The sequence below is a fragment of the Mytilus californianus genome, unplaced genomic scaffold, assembly GCF_021869535.1.
Source record: "Mytilus californianus isolate M0D057914Y unplaced genomic scaffold, xbMytCali1.0.p SCAF_2, whole genome shotgun sequence".
Lineage (NCBI taxonomy): Eukaryota > Metazoa > Mollusca > Bivalvia > Mytilida > Mytilidae > Mytilus > Mytilus californianus.
Window position 1 is genome coordinate 128,533,121 of NW_026262668.1, and position 17,999 is coordinate 128,551,119.

General features: G+C 31.5%; 1 protein-coding gene across 2 annotated transcripts in view; it reads right to left on the reverse strand.

Annotated features, from left to right (window-relative positions):
* Nucleotides 1-265: 265 nt before the first annotated feature.
* LOC127730988 (vacuolar protein sorting-associated protein 41 homolog) overlaps nucleotides 266-17,999 on the reverse strand; it is a 44,384-nt gene continuing 26,650 nt past the window's right edge. The window contains exons 14-27 of one of the 2 annotated variants that reach the window (XM_052239685.1): nucleotides 17,620-17,676; nucleotides 15,353-15,496; nucleotides 13,752-13,844; nucleotides 10,537-10,664; nucleotides 9,659-9,706; nucleotides 8,528-8,666; nucleotides 7,189-7,239; nucleotides 6,548-6,740; nucleotides 5,549-5,689; nucleotides 4,228-4,364; nucleotides 3,144-3,243; nucleotides 2,113-2,157; nucleotides 1,627-1,706; nucleotides 266-936 (exon numbers count right to left, since the gene is read on the reverse strand). In XM_052239685.1, the coding sequence (XP_052095645.1) occupies nucleotides 886-936; nucleotides 1,627-1,706; nucleotides 2,113-2,157; nucleotides 3,144-3,243; nucleotides 4,228-4,364; nucleotides 5,549-5,689; nucleotides 6,548-6,740; nucleotides 7,189-7,239; nucleotides 8,528-8,666; nucleotides 9,659-9,706; nucleotides 10,537-10,664; nucleotides 13,752-13,844; nucleotides 15,353-15,496; nucleotides 17,620-17,676 (1,407 nt within the window). In that variant the 3' untranslated portion in view covers nucleotides 266-885. Of the gene's footprint in view, nucleotides 937-1,626; nucleotides 1,707-2,112; nucleotides 2,158-3,143; nucleotides 3,244-4,227; nucleotides 4,365-5,513; nucleotides 5,690-6,547; nucleotides 6,741-7,188; nucleotides 7,240-8,527; nucleotides 8,667-9,658; nucleotides 9,707-10,536; nucleotides 10,665-13,751; nucleotides 13,845-15,352; nucleotides 15,497-17,619; nucleotides 17,677-17,999 lie in introns of those variants that run through there. The other variant, XM_052239687.1, reaches the window with a different exon arrangement.

Consider the following 17,999-nt stretch of genomic DNA (forward strand, 5'->3'; position numbering starts at 1 on the left):
GAAGGAGTGCAAACCTAAAGACCCCTTCGACTTCGTCAGTAGGGGACTAATAATAAAATCTAGACAATAAATATGGAGTTGAGATGCAAATATCGCTTATCTATCATATGTACTCATTCTAAAAGATCAAAAGACCTGTGGAAATTCAAGAGTATTTAAATAATCATTCATCATAGACCTGTAAATATATATATATATATATATATATATATTTACAGGCATAAAAGTCATGGCTTTCAAAATAATACAAAATTAAACACAGCACTTAAGCATAAAGTTTTTTTTTTATTTGTAAAATATGAACAGAATATGCAGAATGGTAACTGGGAATATAAACAAAACCGTCATAAACAATACAGAGATCATATAAATAATATTATAATCTATAAATTTTATTAACAGTTCAAATATCATCTACATGAATAACTGGTTCAATGTAACAAAATACAGCACATAAAATTTTTGTGATTTTTTAATGAAGTGGCCACAAAAGACATGCTTTGAAGCCTAAAAGCTACAAATTTTATATTACATTATAAATTGCAAATTTAATGGTTCAGTTGGTAACAAAACATTACACTCAAATGGTAGAATAACTGATTTAAATGGAGGCTAGCTACTGTAATATATATAATAAATTATTGCCTTTAGATATTTATTTATAACAATATAATGACTGCAAAAGAAACATATTATGTACATGTAAGCAAATAAATCGGCCTCATGTTCTGATATTTATGGAACAAGAGTTCATACCAAAAATATGTATATAATATGGTCTAATAAAAACACATTTTATTTTTATGTTCATGTTCAAGCTATTTTGATGTTAAAACAATGCTTTATATACTTAAATACTAGTTAATTATGCTTCAATAGTTCATTCTATTTAAAAGCAGGTGCTCTTTTCTGTGAACTGCATATAGGACAGCTATTCTGTAAAAGAAACATCCCTATTGTCATATATCATTATGACTAGTACAATCAGTAGCTTGCAGTCCGTGACTATTCTATCATATATCACTTATACAATCAGTAACAAGCTGTCCATTACCACTTCATATTTAACATGAAATAGTACACAATCAAAATTATGAGTTACTTTTGATGTAAGTAATAAACAATGATCAATTTTAATGTATAATATGAAGATTTTTTTTTATTCTAACAAAGAACTTTAAGTACAAATATTAATTACAAGAATGTTTTACTATATTTATGTACTTTGTTATTTTTGTTCAAAGTAAAATATTGATGGATTTCTTTGCAGTTATTTTCCCCTAGTTAACCTGACCTTTTTTGTTTTTCCAAAATGGAAGGATTTCTTTGCAGTTATTTTTTCCCCCAGTTGACCTGACCTGAAATTTTGTTTTTCCAAAATTGATTTTTTTTTTGTTAAAAAGAGCAATGTAGGGAGGATGGTTCAAAATACCAATTTTTACAAGTCTTTGTTATGATGCAGCTGGGGATCATATCCACAATTTTCTGCATTCAAGGCAAGCAGGCTACCACTATCTATATTATTTGGAACATCTATGGATTAAAACTAAATCATGTGTTGATTGTAACTTTATTAGGATTAAGCATTATACATGAATTATAAAAGGGAAAGTTAAAAACACTTACCACACCCCTAACTGGTAGGCAATCTTCATGGAATGCATGTTTACAATGAAACACAATAACATCACTTGCATATCTCATATCTACAATGAAAAACAATAACATGTGCTCAAGGTTAACAAATTTCCATCTCTCCATCTTTATCCCTTTAATTTAAGTGAACCATGTGATAGATTACATCACTTATTTACAGCTCTCCCAGGAATACCTTTACACAAATCAATGAATGAAAACAAAAGTCAATTTCTGGTTAAAAAATACTGACAACAAGCACGATTTCTGATACTTTTTGATAGGTGAAGGTTATAAACTTGATGATAACAGGATTTTGCTAGTGTTATCAGGACATGTCCCGCTGACACGTTGGTGATGTATGTGTCCCGGAAATGTGTACGCTCCTTTACGAGAACCCTTTATTTAAACACAATTAATTATTTCATTCTAATGTAAGTTTGATACTTACTTATACAACTATAAAACTTCACTTACCAAGAACAACTATTCTCTGCTGACAAACATTACACATTGATGCACCTAAAATTACACAATAAATAGGAGTATCAACCATAAAAGTTTTATTTGCTTTTGACATGAGGCCAAATAAATCTGAAAATGCAAACAGAAATTTTGTCTAACTGTAGAAAGATTAATTCTATTTATCAGTCAGATAAAATCTGTAATTGCTGATAATGATAAAACTATTTTCTCTCTCTGTATTAAATTGATAGAAAATTTATTTATATCGAACTTGAAAAAGAGATCACTTTGATAACATATGCATATCATTAGGTATTGGTTACCAAGATTGTTTATTATTAAATGCAATAATCCTTGATTAGAAAGTATTTGTGAAGTTTAAAGAAAAGGATATACAGTTACACAGACATTTTTACATTGCAGATTCAAATAAACATTTGTAACAATATCCTACAACTTCTGGAGAGCTGACATATTATATAACAGGTCTTTCAAGACTTTCAGAGAGTATAAAAAATTTGGTGGCAATCATATCTAATTTTGACAGAAGGTCTGCATCTGTCCCATTAATGGGGGGGATGTAATTTTATAGAGGTTGCATGTTTCCTACATTTCTTTTTAATTTAGACACATTTCAAAATCTCACAATGAGCAAAGATATCAAATAAACAGTTTAACCTTGTTATAATTTTCCTGCTGTATGCATCAAGTTTAGCAATTTCACAATACATGTATTCAAGGTATAAAACTTCTAATCTATAAAAGATGCCATGTTGAAAATGATCCAGAAACAGTTTGATTCAGATTAATGGGGAAATGGACAAAACATAGCATAAAATAGTGCAAACAGATGAAGGTGATGCATCCTCTATTAATTTGTATGAAGAAAATTGTAATACCCCAGATTTTCTTTTGCTTTTGGCAGTGGATATATGACAATTTTTCTACAAAGTATCTACTTCATTACTATAGAAGAACTATTTTCCTATTGTGTACTGATAAAGCATATGATAGCTTACACAACACGATTATATTTTACTTACTGCTAACAGCTATTCCTTTCTTCTGAGTCTTTATTAATCTGTCCAGTAAATTAAAACTGTCAACTACTAATATCTTCTTACAGCCTTCCCTTAATGATATCTATTGAGTAGAAAAACAAAAATAAAAAATAATGGCTGAATTGTTTACCATGTTTACTAAGCTATTCTATATGACTTTGTAAATGTCACACGTGTATCAATCCAAGACACCAATATAATCCTGAGAGCTCTATTCACGGGATTATATTGTAGAGGGTTGATACAGTGTGTGATGCTATTACCCTCAACCAAGGTTACAGCTCCCTCAGGCAAAGTTGATCTTAGATGGGTATGGCTTTTCTGTTCAGGCCTTTTGATTCATAAAAATTTTATATTTTTGCCTTTCCAAAATTTTTGTCTTGAATGCACCTGTTACATGAAGATTATTCCTGAAACACTTTTTAAGCACAGGGAACTTGTGCATATTATGGATTAACTACATCTATCTTATACATGTACATGCACACCTAGGTGAACAATACATGTTGAACCAAATTTCAAAATTCAATAATTATAAAACATTCTAAAAATAAGTATGAAGGATAATATTTTTTTAGATCCTGCAGCTGTGCTATTTGCGCAGTCAAATTGCATTGACCCTATATTCATTTGTGATATACGGTCACTGACCGTATATCGGCTTGTTTATGACGTTAACAATGAGTTACCATTAAAATTTATTTATGACGTCAATAAAACATACAAGTTCGCGGAAATTTTACATCGTCCGCTCCAAATTAAAAAATGATGGTTTTTACCCTAAATATTTCATTTGGAACAGTTGTAGGAGTTGCATTATATAAAGAATAATCATACATTGTCCCGAAATATAAATTTTATTTGTACTCGGCTCAAAACAGGTAGAAATGCTCGGCACAGCCTCGCTTTCTACCAGTTTCTAAGCCTTGTACAAATAAAATTTACATTTCGAGACAATGTATGGTTATTCTATATTTACAATATACATGCAGTATTTCAAAGACTAAAAGATTATTTATACAACACATAAGATGTTTTAATATCTGTAACTGTCCATATGATTTACCTGTAGATGATAATCTTGTAATATTTTGACAAGTGAGTCTCTGAGTCCCTCTATTTCCATACCTTCCTGAATTTTATCTATTAGTATAATGGGATCTACGTGTGTTCCTATGTTGTGTAGTAATACTTTTATAAAAACTGAAAAAGTAAATATAAGATATTTAAAAAGTCAGTCAGATTTATGATATAATGTCCAGTAAACGAATTTAAGTCCTTAACTCTGTATGACATCTTACATGGTTTATCTAAGTTACTTCTTATAAGGTCTTACATGGTTTATCTAAGATACTCTGAATGAAATCTAACATGGTTTATATAAACAACTTCGTATGAGATCTTACATGGTTTATATAAACTACTTTGTATGAGATCTTACATGGTTTATCTAAGATACCCTGAATGAAATCTAACATGGCTTATATAAACTACTTCGTATGAGATCTTACATGGTTTATCTAAGCTATTTTGTATAAGATCTTACATGGTTTATCTAAGATACCCTGAATGAAATCTAACATGGTTTATATAAACTACTTTGTATGAGATTATACATGGTTTATCTAAGCTAGTCATTAAGTGATCTTACATGGTTTATCGAAATATATCTAAGCTAATCATTATCTTACATGGTTTATCCTAGCTACTCTGAATGAGATCTTATATGGTTAATCTAAGCTAATCATCAAGAGATCTTACATGTTTAATCTAAACTTATCATCAAGAGATCTTACATAGTTTATATAAGCTACTCTGAATGAGATCTTACATGGTTTATCTAAGCTACTCTGAATGAGATCTTAAATGATTTCTCTAAGCTACTCTATATGAGATCTAACATGGTTTATCTAAGCTATTCATTAAGATATCTTGCATGGTTTATCTAAGCTAATCATCAAGAGATCTTACATGGTTTATCTAAGCTAATCATCAAGAGATCTTACATGGTTTATCTAAGCTAATCACAAGAGATTTTACATGGTTTATCTAAGCAAACTGTATGAGATCTTACATGGTTTATCTTAGCTTATCATCAAGAGATCTAACATGTTTTATCTAAGCTACTCTGTATGAGATCTTACATGATTTATCTAAGCTAATCATCAAGAGATCTTACATGGTTTATCTTAGCTACTCTATGAGATCTTTCATGGTTTACCTAAGCTACTCTGTATGAGATCTTACATAGTTTATCTAAGCTAATCATCAAGAGATCTTACATGGTTTATCTTAGCTACTCTGTATGAGATCTTACATGGTTTACCTAAGCTACTCTGTATGAGATCTTACATGGTTTATCTAAGCTAATCATCAAGAGATCTTACATGGTTTATCTAAGCTACTCTGTATGAGATCTTCCCATAATTCTGGTTCGTTATGATCTTTACAAAATTCGATGGCTCTGTTGACATCTTGAAGTTTTTCTGTTATCAGTTTTAATGCCTGCTTCACATTTCCCATTCTACCTGTAACAACAAACAGGTTAATTATCAAGTCTTATATTCAGATATTTTCATGTTACATCTTCAGAATCATTTTATATTTATACTTTATCGGGTTTTCTACAAATTGATATCGTAAAATATCAGCCATAAGCCACAGAGTTAACCTTTTTGGCAAGTGAACAAGCTTAAAAGCTTCACTTTGTGTCAAGTAGCTCATATTTTCTGACATCTATACAAAGAAAACCTCATAATCTGTTATCCTTCTATTACTGGTCTTTTTCCCCTCCCTTAGACAGTTTTATGTTTGACAAAAGGAAACTTGATAACATCTCCTCACACATTATGACTTTGCGGATAATACCTGCTCACGTCTCAAAGCCGTGATACTAGAATTACTGAGCGACTGAGCTGTGTGATGTAGGCGACGGGAAAGATGGTAAGAGGTTGTAGATGAGAAAAAGCAGAAGCAAAGGAGTATAAGAATCATGTACTTAGAGAAAAGAAAGTAAGAACAAAGAGTAAGGGATACAAGCACTGGGATGTAGGGTAATATCAATCAGGTCACAAGAAGGACAGAAAGGGAAAGTAAGTGGAAATTAATGACCTTTAGTGTGTACCCCCTTTTAAATTTGACTTAAAATCAATCATGAACTGAGGATATCTCTAAACTTCAGAATATTTAATAATTTAACCTTAAAAACAAATAAATAATTTCCTATCTTGTTTTATATGCCAGTATAAAAATAAAAAGTTATGGTATTATTGCCAGTGAGACAACTATCCAACAGAGTTCAAATGACAATTTGATAATGTTCTCTTTCATATGACAGGTAATGTTCTCACTTTTTCTATACAAACATAAAAAAATAAATAACAAACCTAATAGGAATACTTGTTCTGGTATTAGATTCCTCATTTCACATTCCTCCAATGCCGTCTGGAGGGGATAATGTGTACTACTCTTTAGAAAGGGAAGTAACTTCTTTGGTGCATATTCTGCATAGAGTTTCACTTGCTTCCCATGATATTTTTCAGCCAGATGGGGATCTTTTTGGAAAATTCTATCTAAATACTGAAAAATATAATTTGTATAAGGTCACATCATCAATAATATATATAAAAATTTACAATATGATGTCATAAAAAGAATGTTGATATGAAAATTTAGAGAGTAAGTTTCTATCCTGTCATTGTTTTAACTATGATACATTGTGAAAATAGTAATTAAATCCAAATTCAAAATCTTAGCTAGAAGTAAGCACCACCTTAGGTCCTTATGGAACCTTTTCCTTTAAGATTGATTTCATGCAAATTTGAAAAATTTTGCTTAAATGCTAAATTGAATAATAAACAAATCCATCAAAAAGAATTATCAATGAAAAAAAATGTTGTGTCAACAGAAGAACCACATTATTTTTACAAATAAAATCACACATCTAAATGTTATAATTAAACTTTCACACATCTAACTGAATGTGATACATGTATTGAAATAAACAATTTCAGTATATCATACTTACTATAAACAGATACTCTGGTGTTTTATCTAACTGGTTTACTACTTTTTCCATCTGAAAAAAAGGAAAACAAGAATGCATGCATTGTAGTGCTAGGCATACCTATACTTCTTCTATTTTAAAGTATCAGCAAAAGGGCAGTTAGATGTCTGACAGATCCCAAAACTAGTCATACCCATCAATGCCAAGCTGTTGACAAGATATGAAATCATTCTTTGCAAAATAGAACTGGAGAAATGAATGATGAAAACTTTTTAAATTTCATTCAACATATTGAAAACTTCAAATAATAGGTAGACAGGAAGAAGATGTGTGAGAGATCTGAAAAGTGCTCATACATTACAACTCATCCATGTTAAGTTGATAACAAAAAATGAAGTCATTTTATCTATTATAAATTAAAAATGTTTGCAGGAAAACTGTGAAATATAATTTTTTTAAATGAATTATGGGCCATAAACCACCAAAATTAAACTAACTTTAATTTTGGTATTTAATAGTTGGTATGATTTCAAATGGATTAAAACAGTGTCTAAAATGCATGAAACAGATGACCCTTTAACCTCCCACCTATACATCACAACTTTTCTCCACTCAGGCAGTTAATAATATAAGATAATATTTCATTGACACTTGTATATTGATGAAGACCTTGTGTTAACCTCTAGATGTCTTTCAGGTATTTTGTGTTGTGAGGTTGATTTTTCCTTGAAGTATATCCCTCTTTTTATTCATATCAAATCTCAAATAACCCATTTTTCAAGAGGCCTGCCAAAGTCAGGAGCCTGTAATTAAGTGGTTGTTGTTGGTCGAAATCTATCATATTTGTATTTCCTTTATTGTTTTGTATATAAATCAGGTCGCTGGTTCTTTTTCTTGATTCAATTGTTTTTCATTTTGTCATTTCAGGGCATTTATAGCTTACTTTACTATACAGTATGGGTTTAGATCATTGCTGAAGGCCATACAGTGACCTTTAGTTACTCAAATCTACATTTTCAATCACACCACATCTTCTTATTTTTATATTAAGGCTGTTGTTTCTATCAAAAGATGGCGTCTCCAAATAAAATGCAACCTAGATTTTACCTACCCATTATACTGAACAAATGCAGACAACTCCAATACTTCATATCATTGATGGTAATTATTTCAAAGCGAATGGTATAGTAATTTACACTATAATTACCCATTAAGCTACTTCATACCAAACATTAGCTCAATATCTGCAGATACAACAAATATAAAGTCCCCGCCATTTTGTGGACAGGTGAGAGAATGATGGAAAAGAGTATAACTCTACATGAAAGCAGTTATAGACATATATTTTCAATATTTTTACCGGTATTTTATCCATATTATCTAGCAGCATACTGACAGCTTGTTCTTTATCAAACTCCATTAGTTGTACAATTTTATCACTTATTGAACCAAATAAATTATGTTTGTGAATCAACTGGAATACATCTTTATGCTTTAATCTGAAATTTACAAAAACTCCACATTGGTTTATTTTCTGAGTAGCACAAACTTGAAACACTTTTTTAAAACTATTGCTTCATTTCACATATCAGTATATTCTTATTTTAAGTACTGTAAACCAACTTGTTTTCACAAGTTTTGGGAGTAGACAAAAATTGTAAACATACATAGTAATGAATATGTCAACGGAACTTATATTGCATGAATACATGAACAAAGTTAGAAAATCTCATAAATAAATTGCTGTGAAATAACCTGTAGATAAAACGGTCAGAAAGCAATCAGAAAAATAGAAAATAATTTGGTTTACGTTATAACTTAATAGTAATTCTAGAAATATTAATTAACCACCTATCAAAGAAAAGAAATTTTTTTATCAAGCATTTAATAGAATAAGTCTTAAATTACCTGAGCATTCACTGCTGTCTTTGAAAAGTAATAAATAATTGTCATACAAAAGCCAAATAACCAGCCAATAAGCAGTGGCATAAACTCCTTAAACGGTAGCTAGTTAACCTTGGGAATATAAAACTACTATTTAACTTTCAACTGATCAACACAGTTCCAATACAAAAATGTAACTCCATCAGGTGACTTCTGTGCTTCTATATGAGTTCTGACAAAAGTGGAACTACTAATGCTGTGGTATTGTGGTATTAACAAAGAAGTAGAAGAAACTGGTATTATAACAATCTACATGATATGAATTAAGTGCACAGAACCAAACACAGGAATAAAATATACATGATCCCTAGGTGTCTGTTAAGTATAAAGTGTTTATATCAAAACCAAACTTTCTTCCTTTCAATATGATTTTGAAAAATTGCCCATCAATTGGAAAACATCCTTCCATCAGAGTTCACTTAAGTCATATATCATATGTAATGGGTAAATCAGTAATAGTAAAAAGAGTTTATTGTGTTTGAAGACAAGAGCATAAACCTCAAATACAGGGAAACTTTCTACCACCTCCATACTCCATGAGACTTACCTTAAATATATACTGAGTGCTTTATCAAACTGACGTTCATATGAATATCTACAAAAAGATATTTATAGATTAAAAATATGTTTAATTTTAAAATAATTACAAAATAGTCTATAATAGTCCTTTTAACAGTAATTTTAACCTTTAAGTCATCAGTATTTTATATTCTATATATGATGAGGGTTTCAGAAAAATTAATTAACTTGAATTATTGATAATCCAAACAAGAGCTTATACATCATTTTGTAGCAGAATGCATAAATTTATGTATAATATTTATTACTTATCTAAAATATTTCACAGATTGTGTTTTCCATTTCTATACCAGTAAGAAATTTGTAATTTTTATATATTGGTATATTCTAAAATGTTAGCTACCTCCTATTCTCACTGACATCACAAAAAGTCAGGATCAGAATAACTGTTCTATATACATTTATATTCATACAGATCCTAATTCACTGTATCATTGAAATTCATCTTAAACAGTTACCGCACATATACGATTCTAGATTATTTGAGTTCAATCGGACTATAAAAATTACCTCCCTTGGCAAGTTTTCAATAAAATGTCTGTATTTTGCTTGTATTTTGAAGTGCAATTCAAATCTTTGCAGACATAATACAAGCAAGTCCTACAGAATATAATATCTATTAAATTTGTTCTTTTATAATGAAAAGAAAAAAAATTGCCCAAAAATCAAAATGATAATAAAAAAACTTTTACACAGAAATATTCAACTGTTTCTTTATTATGCCTGAAAAGTATCAGACTGCACTTCAAAATATTTTAAAATGCAACAACTTTAAACTTATTAAAATGTCATAGGGAGATAATTTCCTTTTAGCCCAATCGACTGTCAGTAATCTATTTAACTTACAAGTCTCCTAGAGCACGCATTAAGTATGTATTTCCACGATCTCTATCAAGTCTGTCCAGCAGGGCATTTATAACTGTTTGTACTTTATATAGATGTGATGGCCAATCCCGCACCAATTGCAGAAATCTCTGTAATGATTATTTAATCAAATAAAATTTTCTGGGCGATATCTTTTTGTGCCAAAAATGAACACATTTGTGCCACAACTTATTTGTGCCAATGCTTCTTCTGCGCCACTTCATTTTAAAAACTATAGGTATCATTTGCGCCAATAAAAAAAATCATCTAATTTCGCCAATTTTATGAACTTGGTCTCTTGTGGAGAGATGTCTCATTGGAAATCATACCACTTCTTCTAATTTTTATAATTCCACACTCAAAATAACTTTACAAGATTCATCTGTAAATACACATGTAGCCTATCACAACACGACTTAACTGTACATCTCCATTTAATTTCTCCCTTTTTCTTAACAAATGCCTGACGGAATTTGTGTTCTTCAACAACGATGACAGGTTTTCCTCTACATACTCTATTTTCTTGAACGATATATTAGACATCTTTTCATGTAAAAAACTATTTTATTACTGAACAATTTATTTATTGGTGAGTTTTCTTAATTTTGATGAGTGTTCAGTTTAATCTAAAGTGGATAGGTTGATTATAGTACATGGTACATGTATGATAAAGGTAAAAAAATATACAGGTAAATGTGGCGCAATTTGATTCCATTTATTGGCGCAATTAGTACCATCAGAAAAATAGAGAGTGGCGCAATTGATACCTTTTTAAAACTGTAATTGGCGCAAATTGATTCTGCCCAATTTTCTCATATAAAAAAAATCATTTTAACAGAATTATCAAAACATGACAATAGATCAAAGTAATCTGCTATTGTCTTATAATCTCTCATTTAGTAAAAATATTTCAGTAATATATCAAAAGCATTAATGATGCCATTGTAGTGAAGTCTGTCAATTCTTATGTCAATTTAATCCTAACAATTTTTTTTTACCTAATTTTAATGGATATTTTTTTTCAAAATTCAAAAAACTGCAGAAAGGGTTTAAAAATGATGACATTAAGGAGCATTAACTTTCTGACAATACTCCCTCCTGCATCAGACAGAATGAACTCTAGCAGAACCATCTACAAGTCTTACCTCTGCATCAGACAGAATGAACTCTAGCAGAACCATCTACAAGACTTACCTCTGCATCAGACAGAATGAACTCTAGCAGAACCATCTACAAGACTTACCTCTGCATCAGACAGAAGGAATTCTAGCATAACCATCTACAAGACTTACCTCTGCATCAGACAGAATGAACTCTAGCAGAAAAACCATCTACAAGACTTACCTCTGCATCAGACAGAAGGAATTCTAGCAGAACCATCTACAAGACTCACCTCTGCATCAGACAGAAGGAACTCTAGCAGAACCATCTACAAGACTTACCTCTGCATCAGACAGAAGGAATTCTAGCAGAACCATCTACAAGACTTACCTCTGCATCAGACAGAAGGAATTCTAACAGAACCATCTACAAGACTCACCTCTGACTCACCTCTGCATCAGACAGAAGGAATTCTAGCAGAACCATCTACAAGACTCACCTCTGCATCAGACAGAATGAACTCTAGCAGAACCATCAACAAGACTCACCTCTGCATCAGACAGATGGAACTCTAGCAGATCCATCTACAAGACTCACCTCTGCATCAGACAGAAGGAATTCTAGCAGAACCATCTACAAGACTTACCTCTGCATCAGACAGAAGGAATTCTAGCAGAACCATCTACAAGACTCACCTCTGCATCAGACAGAAGGAATTCTAGCAGAACCATCTACAAGACTTACCTCTGCATCAGACAGAATGAACTCTAGCAGAACCATCTACAAGACTCACCTCTACATCAGATCAGACAGAAGGAATTCTAGCAGAACCATCTACAAGACTCACCTCTGCATCAGACAGAAGGAATTCTAGCAGAACCATCTACAAGACTTACCTCTGCATCAGACAGAAGGAATTCTAGCAGAACCATCTACAAGACTTACCTCTGCATCAGACAGAAGGAATTCTAACAGAACCATCTACAAGACTTACCTCTGCATCAGACAGATGACTCTAGCATACCGTAGAAAGGCTTGTATAGTTCGCACTGGTACATAGTCCGCACCCCCTTCTCCCCACGAAATTTTAGGTAAAAAAACTTTTTGTAACTGTTAGAAAAGGTCTAATGAAACTCCAGTAATTTCAAATCCTGTGCGGTCGTTTGCGGTATTTTCTTGGAAAAACCTGTTTTCCATCATCAAACAGAAGCTGAAACTGCTTGTAAATGATTCTAGAACGCTTCATGATTGTAAAAATAAGTTTAATTCACTTAAGAAACAATTTAGAAATTTGTGTATGTTTAAACAGGAAGTTTAAAAAGCACGTGTAAAAGAAGAAATTAACCGGTGAGAGTCGAAATCCGTACATAACAGATATCACTATAATACAACTTTGAAAGTAAAACAGTTCCATCCTTTTGTAAAACAGTCTTTAATATATCTATCACATTAATGTTTGAAGGGTCTTAAGCTAATACAAACATATTAGTCAGTATGAAACACCAAAACGGAACGAACAATAACCGATTACGTTTTGTAGTTTACAAATTCTAAGCTGGTTTACGGTTGTCTTTTTCACTATGTTTGTATCGTTTCAATCAAGCAGATACCAGTTTATTTCAACCAATGCATTGAAAAGAAACGAGAAATTTGTAATGAAAGGTTTAGTTTTTATATTTATCAGTATTAATTTGATATTGAATAGAAATAACTTATTAATATGGATGAGTTAAAATTATTAGTTTGAAAAATTATAAGAGCGCCCTCTACAATGTAATAACAAAGATGGCGGAACGTAAACAAACCAACTCGCCCGCGAAATTGAAATTTTTCTCTTATTTCTTGCTTATTGTACTCTATAGTCCGCACCCCGTCTGGGAGGTCCAGTTTTGGAGAATAAAACCGCGGACTATACAAGCCTTTCTACGGTAACCATCTACAAGACTTACCTCTGCATCAGACAGAAGGAACTCTAGCAGAACCATCTACAAGACTCACCTCTGCATCAAACAGAAGGAATTCTAACAGAACCATCTACAAGACTCACCTCTGCATCAGACAGAATGAACTCTAGCAGGACCATCAACAAGACTCACCTCTGCATCAGACAGAAGGAATTCTAACAGAACCATCTCATAGATAGCTGGATCTAATACTGGATTTTCTCTTGGTATATAAGGAGCAATGGCCTGTAATATTGTTATGTAATAAATACATTTTGTAATTAACAACTAATGAATTACAATTACATATAATTTATCATAATATCCACAGAAACTTTGAATATTTTATGTTTCATATGTACACTTGTTTCTGAACAAATCTTTTACTGTCCATAATTTCTTTTGTCTTTGTATAAAACAAATTTTCTCCACTGTTTTACCCCATTGTAGTTTGATTAATTACTACATATTGATCAAGTTGTCAAATATTTTAGCTCATTGCTTTTAAACGTGAATGGTTATTAATGGATTTTTTTTCTTCTTGATAATTTACAATTCTTGAAATATCAAATGCAATCTTTTTACTTTCTGTAGCTTTAAAATATTTTTGTTTAACATACTTATCCAATTCAGGGTACCAGTTGGTTAAAACATTTTTCCAAGGTACATTTTGAATTTCATTTCTTCAAAAGACTTAATTTTTGGAAAAAAATTCAGCCCGGTGTTACAGAAAGGTCGTTGTTATTAAAGAGAAGGTACAATTCTATGAAAACATTCGAACCATCCAATTCAAATATTGAAACTCAGAAAAAGGATGAACTGCATAACTATTTCTAAAAAACAGCAACATCTAGAATTATTGTGAAGTAGCATATCTGTGTGATATCACTTTATAACTGGAAGATACTAAGGTTTATACATCTTAAACCATTGGACATCATTTATTTTTTTGCCTTACATATATGTTGAACAATTCTATTGGGTAGCATGTTTAGATGCAAGGATGGACACATAACCCTAAAAATTTACACCCAGCAATGAAGAACACTTTTAATCACCTGTACAAAACCATTTGAGCTTCTTGATTTGTACACAAGTTATCTCCCATCAAAATGATGTCACAGACATATGTAAACAAAATGGCAACAATCACGTTAGAACCCCATCAAGTGACGAGGAAACAAGGCTTGGAAATGCATCTAGTGCCAAGGATATCTTTCATAAGTGGTCTTTTTTTCAGGGTCATCAATATTTTAATGAATGAGTTTACCTTTGTTGTGCATACGAGAAGTTCTAAGACACAAATAATTTTCTACCGTAAGTGTTTTGACAATCTATTACTACAGTACAATGTAAGTGCTTCTTCGATGGTTCAAAAGGACCTTCCATTGTATGTTCGGTATAATAAAACAATTGTGGCCACTTAGAAGTGATGAGTATTCAAAATTGTCAACCTTAAAAAGTTATTTCACTTCTAGGTGGGCTGTCAGTGAAATAACCTTTTCAGGTTGACAATTTTGGCTATTCACCTTTTCAACAGGCCATAATTGTATATTGTATCCACACAGCATCATCACACAAACTCCAATTATAAATGGACAAGAGGGACATGGAATGTATGTACAAGAGGTAATAATAGGATGAGATATTTGGAAATATTTTGGCCATTACACAAAGGAATATGTTTTTGAGCAATGCTAACCTAAACAATATTCTTACCATCCACATTATTGCAAATCATGATTATAACATACCTTTAGCTGTTTAATTTTTGCAAATTTATAGACTTGTTCTTCCCAGCTATCTTTATTCTTGCTTAAGATCTTCACACAAAGCTGTGCTGCTTTTTCAAATTCTCTTTTACTCAGTAGAAAATCTAAATAATCCTTTCCTAATGACTAGATAAAAAATATATTCAATATTATAATGCAATAATCTGATATATACTTGCAAATCATATATTTTTTTAATTTGAAAGTCTATAAAGGAAGAGGTGTGTGGCCTGTCATATTCAAATAATTTTACAGAAATGGAAAAGTCCATGTTTTGTTATAATGCACTCCAAAAATCTATTAGATCAAAAATTTAATTAGCAGTTGTGCTACTGCATATCCAGTAGAAAAATCTTAGTGAGTTTGGTAGAATTCTGCCTAGCTATTTTAAGCAGATTATGAAGTCCATGTTTAGGTATAGTACATCCCAAGAATCACTCAGATAAGAAATTTAAATAGGTGTAGAACTTCATGTCCTTTATAAGAAAAATCTTTGCAATATTGGTTGAATCCTGTTTAACCTTTTTCAAGGAGTTGCAACATGACAAGGAAGATGATGATTACAACACTGTTGATGACCTAAGACTACAGGTGATCCCTATCTGTAATCACAGCTGGACAGTGTCAGGTGACACAATAAAGGATACATTATAAAAATAAGAAGATGTGGTATGATTGCCAATGAGACAACTCTCCACAAGAGACCAAATGACACAGAAATTAACAACTATAGGTCACTGTACGGCCTTCAACAATGAGTAAAACCCATACCGCATAGTCAGCAATAAAAGGCTCCAAAATGACAAATGTAAAATAATTCAAACGAGAAAGCTAACATCCTGATTTATGTACAAAATAATGAACGAAAAACAAATATGATATACAGCAACAAACGACAACCACTGAATTACAGGCTCCTGACTTGGGATAGGCACATACAGAATGTGGCTGGGTTAAACTAGTTTGAAGGCGTGCAAACCCTTCCCAGTTATGTTTTATATTTGAACTATAAAAATCAAAACATTATTCTTGGTTTTCAAAATGCATTATTGATATTGTATTATAAGTTTGCAGCCACTTATTAGGAAAAAATTACAGAAATATCAATGATGGTTTGAGTATACAAATAAGTGATCCAAACAATTATTCCTGACCAAGCAAAATCAAACATAAAATGTCTAATATCCTTCAGAGTGATTCATCATCCTGTTACAACGACCTTCACTGGAAAAATAACAACAAAAGATACACAGAGAAGCAATATATTGGGTCTACAAAGACTTTGTTGGAAGGGATTAGAAGCTTAGTTTGTGTAAAAACACAGAAATTATCAATTGAGAATTTATCAAAATGTATGTTATAAAATCTATACTACTAAAGGAAGAGACTGATTTCATTGAGCAGCAATTCCTCTGAAACCATACAAAGTCAGAAATATTTGTGATATGACGTATAAATGTAGTGTTTTGTACTTCCTAAATTTGTCTTTGAAACAATCTTTTTTCCACAGAAAACGCCAATTTTTGAGAAAATATCCAAATTTGGAGACCGTTATCAATCTGTGTCTTCTACGCTTTCGCACATGCTCAGTCGACGTTTGGGTATTGTTCACATTCACAAAGTCATATTTGCATATACAGATAAGCTGGTTCTCAACTGACTACTACACTTTGTACAAGCGGATTCCAGTTAACATATACAGATTGTTTATTTTCAATGTATTTTAATTTTTTTTTATTGCTAACAAGATTCTGCAACTTGAGTATGTCAACAGTTTCTGAGATACATGAGGGGTTTATTACTGATGAAGTGTTTTAGATTTTATTTTTCATCCGATTTAGATGGGATTTTTTCCATTGTGTTACTCATTTTGATCCCTTTCGGTCATGTCAATGGATTTTACGTAGCTCATACGCTTATTGAGTTAAAAGGGTGAAAAACTACAGAAAATCACACTTTTCCACACTTTTCTTAGGGTATTTTATATTTTTATTTTCCAACCGAGATGAATGGGGTCTTTTGCATTATGTTCGTCATTTTCAAATCATTGTAATAAATTACTTTGCTCTTCATGGGCCCTTTAATTGGAATAAAATATCTTATCTTATCTTTTCATCTCTTTTAAGAAATAGAATTAAATGCATTAACCGTGTCCAAATCCTTACTGTGTCCACACTATTTGTTTCAACCCTTGCCCAATTGTACCGCGATTTCGCGGGCATCTTCTTGTATAAGTAAAGATTACAGACCTGTAGATTATGTTTCTGAAGTGTGTTCTCTTTCTGTTGTACCACAGCCAATGCCTCCTATTAAAGAAGAGTTACACATTTTCGTCACATACATGTATAAACATTAGCTTTTAAGGTTATACAAATCTATAAACAGTTGCTAAGGAATATAGTGGTTTATTTCTACTTTCTATGCATTAATTCGTGTTTAATTTTATTGGATTGGGACACCAGGCTGCTATAGTAAGCTAAAAACTTATGTGAAGAATAAATCAAATAATATTGTAGACAATGATACCTTGCCATTTATACAAGTTGAACATTGACACTTTAATGATGAGAAGCTGAATAAAGTCAACTATCTATACTAGTAAGCCAGTAAGAACTTTCCTCCTAGAAAT